Source organism: Ptiloglossa arizonensis, chromosome 7 (genome assembly GCF_051014685.1).
Source record: "Ptiloglossa arizonensis isolate GNS036 chromosome 7, iyPtiAriz1_principal, whole genome shotgun sequence".
In the NCBI taxonomy this organism is placed as follows: domain Eukaryota; kingdom Metazoa; phylum Arthropoda; class Insecta; order Hymenoptera; family Colletidae; genus Ptiloglossa; species Ptiloglossa arizonensis.
Window position 1 is genome coordinate 2,779,464 of NC_135054.1, and position 16,419 is coordinate 2,795,882.

The 16,419-nt window shown below is 29.6% G+C and overlaps 1 protein-coding gene across 9 annotated transcripts in view; it reads right to left on the reverse strand.

Moving 5' to 3' along the window:
- Ipk1 (Inositol phosphate kinase 1) overlaps window positions 1–16,419 on the reverse strand; it is a 375,197-nt gene that overhangs the window by 19,979 nt on the left and 338,799 nt on the right. For all 9 annotated transcript variants that reach the window (XM_076315763.1, XM_076315762.1, XM_076315767.1 and 6 more), the window contains one exon: window positions 8,360–8,564. In XM_076315763.1, coding sequence (XP_076171878.1) covers window positions 8,360–8,564 — 205 coding nt within the window. The remainder of the gene's footprint in view (window positions 1–8,359; window positions 8,565–16,419) is intronic.

Consider the following 16,419-nt stretch of genomic DNA (forward strand, 5'->3'; position numbering starts at 1 on the left):
GTAGTACTATGCTTTCCTGGAATCAGTCATTAACTTCAGTTCAGACTTCAAGTTATAAACGGTAACTAATTTTATATCATTGTATCGATGTTTAAACTATTTGAGTGAAAATAGTAAAAAAAAAACTAACGAATCAATCGTTTGATCAATACTTTGTTACTTTTCAAAAAGAAATTTACGAAGTAATGCAATCTTTGTCTTAATGTGTTAAGTTTGTCTTAAACTATTATCGTTTAGTTTAAGAGTTTCCAAAATTCGAAACAATTTCCTCAAGATTACTACAGTGTTGTTATTGTGTAATGAATTCTAGAATTATTAATCAAATATATTATCAAGAATGTTTGCATTCGCAAGAAGTTGTATCTCTAAAAGAGTCTGTTTCGTTTACGGCATTATTTATTGTAAAGTTGTTATAGTGATTACTATTTATTACAATACAAGTTATGTTTCGATAATTGGCATTTTTAAACATTCAGCAACTAAGACGGAGTGTTACTGAAAAACCATGTCCAAATAAAGTTCATGTCTCTCATTAAGGGGAGCCTATTCGGGCTTCCTGTATAACGTGTTTTCTTCGTAACTCGAGCGGTTTCCATTCTCCGGGAACGGTTTCTCATATCGTTCTAATTTCTTCCTGTCAGTTCGTCGTGTATCTTGTAAAAGCAGGTTTCTCGTACATCATGCAAGTTTCAGGATATAAGTCTCATTGAGTAACAGATCCTGCCAATGCGTCTTATAATTAATATACGAATTGTAAGATCAGAGTATCTTTGCAAAATGTAAATTCATTCTTAAATTTAGTACACACAATAAAATGTTGATTAGACAAAATGATAAGATACACGATGCTTGAATAACCAATTCATTTGGATGCCTGAACGATTACATTGTCACGTGAAAAAAGATTATTTATCTCAAAATATTTTACTGTTGCCACCAATAAACTTTCAATCAAATTCTGCAAATGAATCAAAATAATAATTAATAGAACAAACTATTCAACCGTATGCGTGACTCGAAACAGTCGGTAACAAATATAACAGTAAAAATATCGTCGGAATCGGAATTATACAAATAATGAAAATAAATAAATATTTTCTTATTTGAATATGCATTCAAATGTTTGAAATTTATTCTTAGCATATTCGAATATCAATAAAATATTTAAATAGTGCCAAATCGAGTTCAAATGTGTTTATATCTACACGGCATTTTTCGGATTAGATATATTCTCAGATTTATCATTTTTATATAAAAAACATTATATAAAAGGTAGTCATTTGGTTGTAAATATTATCACTTTATAAAAAGCGAAGCTCGGAAAATAATACTACAAATAAGTTTCCTTTAAGATGCTTCAAATCGATGAAATTTGATAATCATTAAACACGAAGTGTAATTTTAAAGAAAAATACCGAAAAATAAAATTATTTTATTTTTAGCATATCAATAAATCAGAATTTTTTAAATTGACCAAGCTTGGACACTTGCAAAGAAAACATTACAATTGAAACCAGGGCTGTGGTTATTCTCTTTCATGCGTATTGTTTTCACTATTTTGTACAAAATTTCTAAATCTACAAGGTATCTATGTTATACTTTGAGTATTCGTTTATTCGTCTATTAATGAATACACTTTCATTATTCTCTGGAGATAAATTTTCAATATTTTCATCCATTTCTAATATATTTATTGTCTCTATACTTTCAATATTATAACATTGCTGATGTACACTGCTGGAACTCGATAATGAATCTTGTATTGGTAATTCGTGTCCATTTAATGAATTTGTTCTACCAGTACAAGAAAATTTATTATTTTCTTTTTCATGATACACGTTGTAGACAGTTTTCTCTCTACGAATTGCACATTGCTGCACCAACTTTCTCGTTTATATATTTTAAATATATGTTTGGGAAAACTAAAAACAGGTATAAAATATGTAATTAATAAAATAAGTAACTAATAAAATAAATAACTAGTAAAGTAACTAACAATAATGAACTAACTAAATTAAGGAAAACTAATATAGAAAAGTTAATATATAATGTGAAAGAATTTTATTGAATATGTTCACTTGCGGATATTAAGAAGGAAACTAAACTACGTAAAAGTTGAATAAAAGAAATAATATGTGAACGTTTACAGCAGGATAGATGTTCGTTTGTTAGTCTTGACATTGGGGGAATTTCTTTTGTAATGTAGATTATAGTATTGGACATGATACTCACAATCAGTCACCTCAGGAGCGTAATGCAAATCATAAACGAATATTGGTCCAAGGTAATTTTGTTATGTGTGATTTTTTTAACTGAAACTTTTACTAACATATTCTGATCGAATTGAGACTCGATACAATGTAATTCAGATTATATTTACTTATTTTAATAGGCTTTTAATGTTTTGTTCATTATTATTTGTAATAAATTATACAATAATCCAAAATATATCGTTTTCAATATCATTTTAATTAGAAAAATGTTACAAATATGTTTTTAAAATATTAGCGAACAAAAAATCAACAATAAAATAGCTTTTTTGTTAGATCAGTATTGTCTTACAGATGGATCAGATAATAGAAGTTTGATTGCTTTCAACTGTTTTTCGATTCTCATAACCTGTCTTACGTTTTAACTCGCTGTGATTTATTATGCAAACTACCGACTAACTGTCGTGCATCTTTCGCGAATCATTACTGCATTTAAAAACACGTGAACACGAACAACATAAATACACGGCATGTATTCGTAAGATACAAATAGCCGGGTTCTTTTCTTTAACTATTCGATTGTTTCAATGTCATTTCAAAATAGTCCATTGAATTTTTTTGTTCTGCTTTTCATGATGCTGAATCAAAAATATGATACAGTAAAACCTCCGTATCCGTGGTTTTCATAACCGCAGTTTTACGTATCCGCGATTTCGATCGAATACGATTCTCTCGTTAGGGGTCTCAAAAGCAGTAGTCTCTATTTGTTCGATTGTAACATTTTAACGAAAATTATTAACACATACGTGATTAAGGAGTAGAACAATATATTGTACGCCATGTAAAAACTCTAACAAATGAAGAATATAGAAGAATTGGTTAAATCATCTATAGAAAACGAAGAAGAAATTGAAGAGGAATCAACTGTGTGGACATTAGAAAAGATTTTTTTAGTGTTCCAAATTGCACAAATCTTACAGAATAAAATTATCAAATACGATCCTCTCGTGAAAGGAGAGTATTAAACAAATACGAATAATTACAAAGGCATTAGAACTTTTGCAACATTATTGAAACCGGTTAAAATGGAGGAAACGGCTTCTAATCATGTTTTTACAAAAGACTTCTGCAAAAGAATTATCTACTATTCAGGATTTTAACTATCAATATTCTAATTGATCGATGAATCCGTATCACTCGAAGTAAATTATTTTTCGCGAATTATATATATATATATATAGAAATATATATATATATAGAAATATATATATATATATATATATATATATATATAATATGATATATATCGTATATAATATTCATTTGATAATTGTTACTTTTATTATCAGTTACCTTATTATATTTTACAAGTGTGTAATTATATACAATTATAGGGTTCGCTATTATACACGGTTTTTCGATATTTGTGGAAAGTCTCGAAAGCATTATATTCCATTCCAAAAATATAAGATAACCTTTATAGGATCTTAAAAAATTGAAACATAAAAAGAAATATTCTTTTGCACAAGTAAAAGAACCTTGAAAGCATATTTAATATTTTCAATAACTGTTCTAAAAGATCACAATTCTTTTTCTTCTTTGTTATATTCCCATATGAACAATGGGTGTTTCAATTATTCATCGATTAACATTACATATTCTTTTAGTGTAATATTCACATATTACTCGTTAAAATTAAAATATATCATTGTAGAAATTTAAATAACTTCTTTGAAAGTGTATTGCCTTTGAAAATCGATATAGAAATAAGTATCAGCGATTGTCTCGTATTTCACTGGCATTTGATAATATCTTTGTACTTTCGCAGACGAGCAAGGCGTTAATTCTTTAGGAAAGGAAATAGTCCACGAGGAAAGAGTATTTAAGTGACCCCTACTGGCAAATGAGTCGATTCAATAGGCCATGCATCAGCTTTCCCGAAGGAGAACTCGACGGATGTTGCTCTGGGGTCGTGCCCTTTTCGTAGGAGTGACTGATCACACGTGTGTTTCTCCGTGGAACGTGTGAAGTGTGAACGTCTCCGTGGAGGCACGAACGAGTACGGAGCTGGTTTAATGTCTTCTCGAGAGTGTCTGGCGACGTCGTCATCCTTTCGAGAGCGCGCAGCTGCAGTTACCGTGTGGGCCGCCAGTGACTAGCCTCCACAAGATGTGCATGTTGTAAATTTTTGCTGATCCTTCTATTTTGACTGTTTAATTTTTACGTACGACTCACTTTTATTTTTTAACATTTCTTCAATGCTATTTACGTTCGATTCCGTAATTCTGAAGTTAAACTTCGATACTGAGAATATTTAACCATTGCAAGCATTTAATTCTTATCTTTGCGTTCGTACTAAAATAAATAACTTATTTAGAATTCATATTTATTAATTAATTCGCATATTAATTGATATTAATGCCATTTACATTTAAAACAAGCGCGTTGTGCCACTTGTTATTATTATATTATTATTTGCGTCATTACAGCTCTAATTTTTCAAACAGGCAAGTCGTTACTCTCGTTAGTATTTCGGTGATATCCGTTTAAGCATCGCTCGAGATGATCATCCTTATTTAAATTTTCATATACATATACAATGAATAACTTCTGTGACACGAGGATTTAAAATTGGTTCACACCGGTGTCACTTGCTTCAGCTTTCGTCCATATACACCAGTTAAACGTTCTGAAAGACAATTTCCATACCTTAGCTGCTGTTTATTGATCAAACATTTATGATAAGTATATTGTCCATATTTCTTTCTTTGTACAACGCATGTCCAATTATTCCTAATTCACAGTTCATAGAAAATACTAAGTTCGTTGATCAATTTGTCCCTGAGTTTTTATTTAGCGCTATTATTATTCCAATATTCACACTCTTTAAAATGTAATGATCTCACTTCCAAATCGTAATCTTCTCTTTTTAATATCCAATAGGAGAAGGTAAATCAGCGATGAAAATCCTCTTCTCCTGCTACATGCCGCATGTGTCGCGCATCATATTAATATAATATAATACTTACCGTGTGCTCTTAAAGTTGAGGAGGAATATTATCCGTTTAAAACTTTCCGTTTTTTAAAACTTTCGATCCATCAATTATACGGCAATTATTTTAACCCGATATAACCCTTCGGGAAGCATTCTGGTAAATTTTCAAGAATTTTGCTTAATAATTATAAAATTTTGCACGCATACACATGATTCGGGTAGCTAGTATCTTGTCGTGTCCATTAATCGTAGTTGCGAGAAATACAAAATATTTTTAATACCATCGAATATAAAAGAGTGTAAAAAGAATAATGTCGATGATTTGTTTTTAGACGACAAATCAGAGTGCCTCCTAAAGCGTAACAAATTTTACATTTGTATTACAACCGTAACTGTACTTTTAGGTATTTTTGTTTGAAATCCAGTTGCACTACTGTTTGCGTAGAGGGAATGGTCGCGTTATCTGATCGCTGGACTGAACGTTCCGGCTAGAAAGTCATCCATGCGGCGCAGATTTATCCGGTAAGAATCGTAATATCATTTTGTCTGGTCAATCTTCGTACCAGAAAGATCCAGTTCAGAAACTCGGCACGGTCACGCTCTGCTCCAACCTCGTGAGTTGCAACCTAGACGAATAATGCAGCGCAATGGTATTATCATTGCGATTGCAGATGTAACGAGAAGAAGAACTATGACCTCCTCGTTGTGAATTCATCAGGGAAGAATTAATTGAACGAGTGGAAGAATTAATTTCACGCAGATAACGACGGCTGTATTCGATTTCTTTGGCCTATATTAAGGTTTCGGAACGGAATAAATCACACGAGAAACCAACTGGAGAATAACAAGCCCAATGAAAATGCAAACTTGAGAATACCAAATTCTTTTTTACGTTCTTAGATTCCTCTTTACATTTGTTTATAATTTCATTTTTCTTTTTTTTCATGGAACAAAAAAAAAGCTATGCCTTATGACTATATACGTTTCAACACTATAGCTCTCAAAGATGAATGTTTGCACTAAATCAATTTTAATAACCTTGTATTAAATAACCTTATATTACAAATAATACATCGAGATACATACGTTTGTTGATTCTTCGCAAATTTTTTATATATGATGTATTGTATATATTTTATATATGATATATTGTAGCTGAAACAGACGTATTGACAAAAATCATGGATTACGTGGTAAAGAAACAAGGGCCAAAAAATTTCCAATGACTGGATGAACTATTCTAATTTATCGAATGTATTTTTACTAATCGGTTTAAAAATTATTTAAGGATTGAAGCTTTTCGGAACTTTTGGTCCATTCTATATTACGCAAATTTCTCTTCTCGTATAGAAATGATCGAATGTCAGAGAATTAGAGAAAAAGGTGGCATAAATGAGACAATTTTGTTTAAACTAAAAGAACAAGAAAATTAAACAATCGTTAAATCTTTACTAGAAAATTAAACTTATATATTTGGAAAATGTACCACAATTCTAATGTTCGAAAACAAAAGATTATCTCTCTTTTATCTTTATCTTGTACGAATATAACAAAATGTTTTAAATATTTGCAATTCACAAGTTGACGCTAAAGTTACGTTACTATTTTATTACGTAATACTCGACAGTACTTACGATCGTATATGCAAAAAATAAAAATTTATGAAATGTAAATTCGCACATTTGTTTTCTAAACTCTCTAGTCATTTTAAGTAGTTAACTGTCATTGTATATAATAGTTTGTTCAATAAGTTTTGTCACACGATAAAAACTTTCAGCTAGGCAAGAAATATTACCTATCACGGTTTTCAACAATGAATTTCTTATATCGATAATCTTGGTTACTATGTCGAAATCGTAATGGAGAAGATATTCGAAAAACTTTTAACCTGCCAAAGAAGTTTTATCTCTTCTAAAGTTATTCAACCGCATCGAAAATGTTGTTCGACGAATATTATGTTAGTAATCAAGGTTTCAAGACATTTTTGAATATTACTTTAGGTATCAATAGTTACACTGTGTTTGGGTACCAGTAGATCTTCGGGGGTACAAACCTCGCATTTTTCTTCAGAAAAATATAACTATTGCAGGAAAAAAGGTCAGACTACCTGAATGGTCAACAAAGGTTGGAAGGCTATGGAGACTCGAGACTGGAGACTCGTTACTTCGGTTCAACACCTGTCACTTTTTCTAACAATGAGTTCATCGATCGCTACTTTTTCATGTTTGGAATTTCTCGTTTTGCATAACACGTAAACTTTGTCGATATTCTGAGCATCGTAAATTTTAGGGATTAAACATTCGTAACATACGAAAGTAACTTTACAGATAACATGCTAAAACGTATGTAACACGACTCATGATATTCTTTCAAGATTATTTCAGCACGATTTACAACAACGAATGCAAATTTTCTTCCAATATAATGATTTAAAATTCTACTGAAATAATATTAAGTTTAATTTAATAATTTAATGTTTCTTTATTTTCTTCAGAAAGTTTGTATTTCTGTTCTTTGCCCATACGTGTTTATCCATGACACACACACATAGATATACGATGTATATAAGTGAGATAGTTAATATACCTAGCAAATAAATAAATATTTTCTCATATTATAATTTTGGCTTCAAGTATGGTCACATACATGTTTGTTAAGTATCGTGTTATAAAATGTTATAGAATCTGATAGCAGGTGTCTAATATTAATGTTAATGTCTAATGTTAATGTTTTTGTTATTAGCTAACTTTGTTTATTTTTCTTTATTATTTCTTGTAATATTGAAATTGAATATTTCAGAAGATTTATAATAACATTCTAATAATAGATGCAATAGACAATTGCATCCGTATACCTATAGGAAGATACACAAATCACGTATCTTAATAAAACGGATAGTTATATTAACGTACAGACAATGGACAAACAATACCTAATTTTAGAGTTCGTACAAAAGATTATGATTATTATTATTATTAAAGAAAAATATACGCAAAGGTAGATACGATAATTTTTTTTTACACGAACGTGTCAATTATCGTGGAAATATTTATCCATATGAAAGTTGTGCAATATGTTTCAAAATCGGATCCGATGTCGACATCGAATACCCCTGAACGTTTTACATGGGAATTTTCGAGAGCAAACGCTTTACCTGGTCGAAGAGCTTGAATGGCTTCCGAAAGTCTGGCGATGTCTTTCACATCGTACCGAAGAATCTCAGGGATCTGTGCGTATGGGCCTAAAAAGCAGGAAGCTACGCTCCTCACGAATTCCCGTTCTCGTTCAGCGCGTTGTTTGCCGCTATCCGGTGGAACATCATCCGGCAACGACTTCCGGAATCGAATTACCTTATGCTCCTGAAACACAGACGGATAGTGATGGGACCGAGTGTATTCAACCGACAAACCATTTAAAGAAAACACTCCGCACATAGACATAATAAATTAGAAATGCGCAACACGCATCCCCTTTATTCAAATTAAAGATAATCTAGACGTACTTCGTTCGATTGGTTAGTTCAATTGTTATTTATTCATTGTAATATACAGTGGATGAAAAAAGTATTCCTACATTATGATGTAAGAAAATTCCCCTAATCTACAAGTCTTATTTTAATGAAAGTTTGCGTGTACGTAAAGCATACTGAGTCGTATATGACAATTTTTTTAGCGATAAAATATGTTTTCGAGAAGATAAAATCAATTTAAATATTCAACATCTCATTTTTTTAATACAATTCTTTTGGGGCACTTTCTTCACAGGTGAATGATGGAGCACTAAAAACTGAACAGGTTTTGTACGAAAATTCTTTTTGTATCTCGCACGATTACTAAATTATAAAGAAAACGAAAGTCGTTGCAAGCTCCCCCATTGTATGAAATCGATTTCTCTTCGCGCACATCGCATATTTTCACTTCTCATTGTCAGTTGAACACAAACGAGAAATAATCGTTTGCAATATAACGTAATTAAATATTTGTAAAACATTGTTCGTGAGGAAAAAATTAATGGATAGTGAAATACAAACAATTTTAATATTATCAAAAGAAAATTATTCTGTTTAAAAGATAGCCAGAGGGGCTGATAGAAGTTGAAAAGTTGTCGTTAATTTATTTAGCAATCCACAAAAATATAGGAAAAAGAAACATCCTGGATGACCTAAGCTCTAACAATATGTGAAAAACGTGCTATTATCAGAGTAGTGTTGAATGCATCGATGGCTGCACAGCGTGCAACGTGTCCTGCAACAGTGTAAAAATTTGCATTGAAAAAAACTGTACAGAAAACATCTTTTTTAACAGGGACACGTAAAAATATGAGATTACAATTTACAGAAAAACATGTGGATCGAACGAAGAAATGGAGAACAGTGATGCTTAGCGATAAGAAGAAATTTAATTTGGATACACCAAATGAATGAAATTATTATTATTATAATTTATGAAAAAAAATAAAATTATTGAGCCTTTGTCAGATGGATGGCGGTATAGTCCATACTATAAAAGAGGTCGAAGCATATTTGAAAATTAATAATATTCCATTCTTGAAATAATCAGCACGTTTTCATGATATAAATATTATATAATACAAAACCTTTGGGGAGATCTTGCTAGGGCTATTTATACTAACAGAAGACAGTTTAATAGCGCAAATTAACCGAAAAAATGTGTTTTATTAGAATGGAAAGAATAAATAAAAAATAAGTTAACTAATTTTTTAAATTAATTCTAAAACGAATAATTTTAATTATACGAAGTTACGAAGGCTCTACGAAATATTAAATATCCATTTCTCTTAGTAAATAATAAAAGATTATGATCATTCGAATTACTGTTAATTTGTCGCAAAAATTTTTCACGACACGATTATTTTTACAGATAAGACAAATATAATATTAACATTTTTACATATACAGATATTGATATACAAAACCTATGTATATATATAAAATTATATTTTTACAATTTACGAAATAAAAATTAACAAATTTTTTGGATGACCTATTCCTTTGTCGCAGACTGTAGTTCTGTAACAAAGTGTTTATTGCCAAACTTTTTATGTATATGTTTACGTAATTTGTCGGGGAAAACGGGACACCATGTATAATTCAAATTCTAATTTTTATTTGACGAGTAATATACAAGCAGTAGTTTATCTTTCCGTCGTTGTTCGAAATATTTATCTAAATGAAAATGTTGCCCATTTCTACAACAAACTTAAACAAAAACACATAGATACGTGCGTTACTGATAGTTTAAATGATTTAGTTATTAATTGCACTTACCAATTGATGATTTCAATTGTAACTGGCAATTGTCAATTTAATTATATTTCGCACAATACTATTCATGTGTTACATGTTCTTAATTAAGCAAATGGTTTAATTGCTTGAGATTGCTTAAACACAATTATGATTACAATTACGATTTTGTAATTATCTTGCACATTTAACTGTTACAATTATAATTGTGATTGATAGTAATTAGAATTGTAATTTCAGTTAGTAGCAATTAACGATTACATAAAGTGGTTCGTAATTGAATTAAAGATTCCAAAGAGTAGTTCATAATTGAATCGATTGTGGCGTGTTTTAATACTACTTACCAATACATTTATGTTTGTATCGAAATTGTATATGAAACTATTCTGAGATGTACACTCAATACCAACGTTAAACATTAATATCTATAGTAATTTGTCAAGATTAGATTCTGATGAATTTTCTATAAATGAAAGAAATAAAATAATAACAATAATTTCCATACATGTTGCAAAATGCGCATGACTCTAAAATTTCACTACCATTAAAAAAAAAAACAAGATTTATTATTATTAATACTTAAGAGTATCATCCTAAAAGAATATATTAAATTTTATCAGAATATTATACATTAAAAAATTTGTTTATACCTGTCTATAATTGCGTTCATTTCATTAATAAATTTATTTTAGTTCAAAAAGTTTATAGTTTTATTTTTGTGATATTATAATGGTAGGCAACCTATTTTATTAACTTACTTAATGTGACAAGGTCACATTAAATGTTGCAAGGAATGAAATATGTTATTTTTCCCAGTAAGGAGCAAAACGTGTTATTTTTCGGAACTAAAACTCGTCGGTGCTGGTCTTCAGAATAGACTGCTGCAACATGCTAGTTTTTGCCATGAAAAAGTACAGCGTGTTACTCTTCATCGTGACGTACAAAAATATACTACTCTTCGTCACGAAAATCGAAATATGTTACTTTCCGTGGTTCAAAATTTAATGAACTAGTCTTCGTAAGTAAATAAAATGTGTTGCTCTTTGTAATGAACATCAGTATAATGTACATTATTATTTTTTTAAAACAATTTTTTATTCCTTTTTTTCTTCATTCAAAACATGACAAGAAAAAAACATATGATTCAACGATGTATACGATTTCAGACAAACTGTTAATCTGACGTACAAAAAATCAAGAAGATTGTTAATTTACATTATTTCAATTATCTAATAAATCACTATGAAATCAAAATTTTAACAAGTGATTTACGCAGAATCGAGTTTTTCTTTGCATTTTCTCATAGTTCAAGAGTTTGAAATTATTTTCACGATGAATTTTTTTTAAATTTGTCAAAGTAACGGAGTTACTTGTTCGAATCAAGGTTCGAAATATTGTACAAAGAAATATTACAAAATCGGCGGATAATTCTATCTATCCAGATCACTTTCAAAAAGAATCGTCTGTTGATTTTTTTTTACGTCACAGCAATAGAAATATATGGTAAACATATACATCGTATAACCCAAAAGGTGTTAAACTTCGACTACCTATATCTTTAACATTATCGACTACCTAGATCTAACAGGGACCTATACTCTACCATTCTATAAAAATACGTCTAAAGCGGGCAGGTTAGATCTTTCTCTTATTAGTTGCCATGAACGTTGAAGTAAATAATGATAAAAAAATTAACGAGCCATCGAGATCCTCCATTTGAGACCCAAATCGAAGGTTTGGGATCTTCGATCTTTGAAGGTACTGTCGAAACGCACGATAGTGAATCGCAACGCAAACTGCTCGTGTGCCAAGATCCTGAAAGGTCCATATATTATTCAGGTTTATAGTGGATTTATTTGTAAGTGCGATCGACTATCTTTCTCGAGAGTAATCTCAGAATAAATCTCTATGTGAACGAGTCGTTTTAACTCTAGAGTAGTTTGGTGAAATCAGACAAATCCCAGTTAACAAACACTAATCCATTATTAATGAAAATATTATGTCTAATGCTCAAACTTTTGTCAAAGTTTAAACTGACTCATTATGCATGCAATAATGCATTGTCAGTGCCCTATATAAGCCGGTATATTGTTTGTATAAAAAAATAAAATGACAGTGCGATTCGCTAGGTCTTCAAATCATTGACGTGGCTTTGTTTTAACCACGATAAGTACAGTTGCAAGAATGTATATATTATGTATGCAGGTTGTTTCAGTTAAATGGTACCATATAAATATCTATCTTATTTTTTGTTGTATAAAGAAATTTTCTAGATTGGTTCAAAAACTACGTGTAATCACGGTAAAGAATTTCTTTTTAAGCTCATTTTTTTTTACTGGATTTCAAGATCATCATTACGTTTTCAAACGATATTCTACATATTTTTTCCTTATTCTTATAAAGCATAAACAAACACATTCAACGACCATAATAACTATATTATTCCTAACATTTCTTTTCGATAAGAAATAATATATAAACTTTGTTAAATAATAGTTATTTTACTAGGAATAAAAAAGTGTAGTATGCTATATAAAAAATATAGAGGTGATCTTGAAATCCACCCTTTACTTATAAAAAAGTTATTATCGATATACTATGACCCTTTTAAACCACACATCTTTTGTAACTAAAGTTTTTTCATATCTTTGAAAATAATGGAAATATTCAAAATGGTCAAAACTTATTTATCCACCTTGTATATTCAGTCAATTTTTACATCTTTACATAAATAATTACATCTTGATGTTTTTATTATTATATATCGAATTAAAAATAAATTATTTATTCAAAATAAATTATTTATACTTGAAGTACACGTACAAATTTTTTAATTTCTAAACTGGCCTGGCCTCTTACGTTCCTTAACATGTATTTCTCAAAATCATGTTTTTTTAGATTGTCGACATGATATCTCGGGTGAGTTACAAAATCGATTACACTAAAATTTGGTGTGTATTTAAAGTAGATGTTTATCTGCAGCTTTTATTAGACTTAAGTTAATATCTGTAAATCTTTTGTTTTTAAACCTCTTAAAGGTCAACAATTTGGAATACTATCAAAATCGTCTTTTAAAATGCCGTCATTTGTTAAATAATATTTTTTATTTCATAATTTGCCAGAGGGTATAGCCATGCTCATATGTATACTTCAATTCATAGTCTCGTCCGTTCCCTATCTGTGGAACGACGCCAATTTTGTCGACAGTAAAAACACTTTTTCTTGGACAACTGATGCGTCACTCCTTGAAACGTTCAAAATATTTATTACAGTGCGATAAAAAACATTCAGACAGCATATTTCGAAGTTGGTAAATCCGTCTATGAAAGTTCATATTAATATTTTTTCAACTTTTTCGTGAAAAAAATTTCAATAATTATCTAAATGATCGTCTTATCGGAAAACTTCCGTTTGAGAGAAATTAATATAAGACTTAAAAATTCGAAAATTTTTTTCTTTAATAAAATTGTAATTTAAAACTTGAATATACAAGTGGTTCCTTATTGAAATTCGCATTATTAAACAAGTTACAGCCCGTTAGCGCAAGCGATGCACTCGGTCGATTATTACATTATGAAACTTTAAACGCGTTTTTCTCAGAACGATGCTTTTTAGAATGGTGTACACCATAATTGCAAAACTGTCCGATCCAATTAACTTGAAGTTCTTCATAGAAATTGTTAATAACATTTTGTATCGGGTTACGGATGATTTTGTAAATTCTAAATTTCGTTTCTTATTTATCGAAAAGAAAAAGAAACACAATTAATCAGTTTTGTGCAAAGAAGAAAGTAAAAAAACAGTAATTTGCAAAATACTCTTGTGACACGTAAACTCCAAGTAGGTATATATTATAAAAATATTTTTTGCTTTATTATTTCAGGGGTTTATTATTTGGAAGTACCAATAACAGCGTCAGTTTACAATATTTTTGAGCGTACGATACATGAAATGTTTTTTTACTATATTCATTGGTAAAAATAAATAAGTAGAATTATATTGCAAAGTGAAACTGTAAAATATTTAAAAATACATTTACAATAGGTAGGAGAATAAACTATGCGATTCAGTCAAGTTGAAATTTTAAAAAGGTTTAAATACTAAAAACACTTAGACTCCTATAAAGTACTCTTTTGTACGTTATCATTCCCCACGATCTACGAATGTACGTAATGGAGAAAGACTCTATACTAACTGTAGAAGACAACATTATAGATATGTGACTCATGAACCACAAATACCCGCTTGTAGTAAACTTGTTGGATATGAGCAATCATAGACACAGATAAAAAAAATACATTCCCCTTTATCTTCCTACAAGATTCACCAACAGAAACTGTTAATATATAATAAAGTCCTATAATTGTCCCATTTTACCAGAAAGGAAAGTTAGATAGCTATTACTTCATATTTATTTCCGTTGAAAAAGTTGAAATGGAACTTATATAATAAAAGATCTCACATTACAAGTTTCTATGGAAACAGATAAATAAAAGTTCTAATTTGAATCAATAAGAAATAAAAATAAATGTTCTTGTGTAACAAGAAAAAATATTTTCGTCATGAATAACAAAAAAGTTCTCAATCGTTTAAAAATTTATTTAGAAGTTATTTTTACAAGTTCACTTCTCCGTTCTAATAGCTATTATTCGAAATAAACGTAATAATATGTTATTACACTGTATACAATATGATATTATATTGTCAAAGGAAACTATAACTTACAATGTAATATAAATTTAAAGTTTTATTTATTTTATGCATCTTTTTCTAATAAAAGTTCTGATATTTCACAAGAACAACTTCTAAAAAAGTTATTAAGACAAAAATTTTTTCCCTAAAAGTACCACAAATATTGATATTTTTTTTTAAAGGAACAGTACTATATAAACTTAAAAAAAATTAACAAATGGAAGTTAACTGCTTTTTCTTGTTACTCCTAATGAAAGAAAAAAATGTTCCTTTAGATATGTACTACAAGAATATATTATTGTTTTGCAATTTATAGCTTGTTTTACACACTACCACATCGCCTTAATTGAAGTTAATCGCGTCATCTAAGAAAATTATGACGACATTAATGTACGAAAGCGGCTCATGCGTAAAAAAACGATTGATGATGAAATCGTTGAAAACATTATGGAAAGTTACGGCAAAAATGGAGAAACGAATAAGAAAGAACAATATGTTTCTGTAAATAATATCTTCATTGATTCAAAGGTATTCCTTACCGCTGACTTGAAGTCCTGTGGTAAGAATGCAAGAAAAGTGGAAGGGGTACATCTATTCTCACCCACACATTCAATTCTAGTTCGCTATTCGTCGCGGCAGTTACAGACACATGTGAACTGAGTAATGAAGAAGGTAACGAGATAGAGAGACACGCGGCAGCCAGAGTCCCATTGGCGTAGTTTTAACATATTACTATTATACATTAGTTATACCTAATACAAGACAACAATTTTTGCTTGATTTTTGTACAATATACTAGGAAAGCATTGGTTATATAATTACTAGTAGAACTAAATAATATTCTTTTCAGGAACAAAAATAATTCAATGAAAACATAATTTAGAAATAAATAAAAATGAATTTTTTATTCATTTCAAAAGAAGTTACATACAGTGTGTGATACACAACTGTCGCTATGATTTTTCAGGCACTTCCAATAGTCTGATGAAAAAATGTTTCAAGCAAAAATTAATCAGTTTCTGGACAGCTACAAATTTAGATATAAAAAATTTTTCTTGGTAAAGCTATTATGATAGCTTTCATGTATCAATGTATGGACACAATGTATCCATTGCTTTCTTAAAAAGATATATACTTTTCTTTAAGAAAAGGCTTAATTTTTTGATTTTTATTATTCTGTTAATCCTGTATTTTTTATACATGATAATAACAATATTAAATTGTAATACCTTTGAAATATTATTCTTTTGGGAAACATA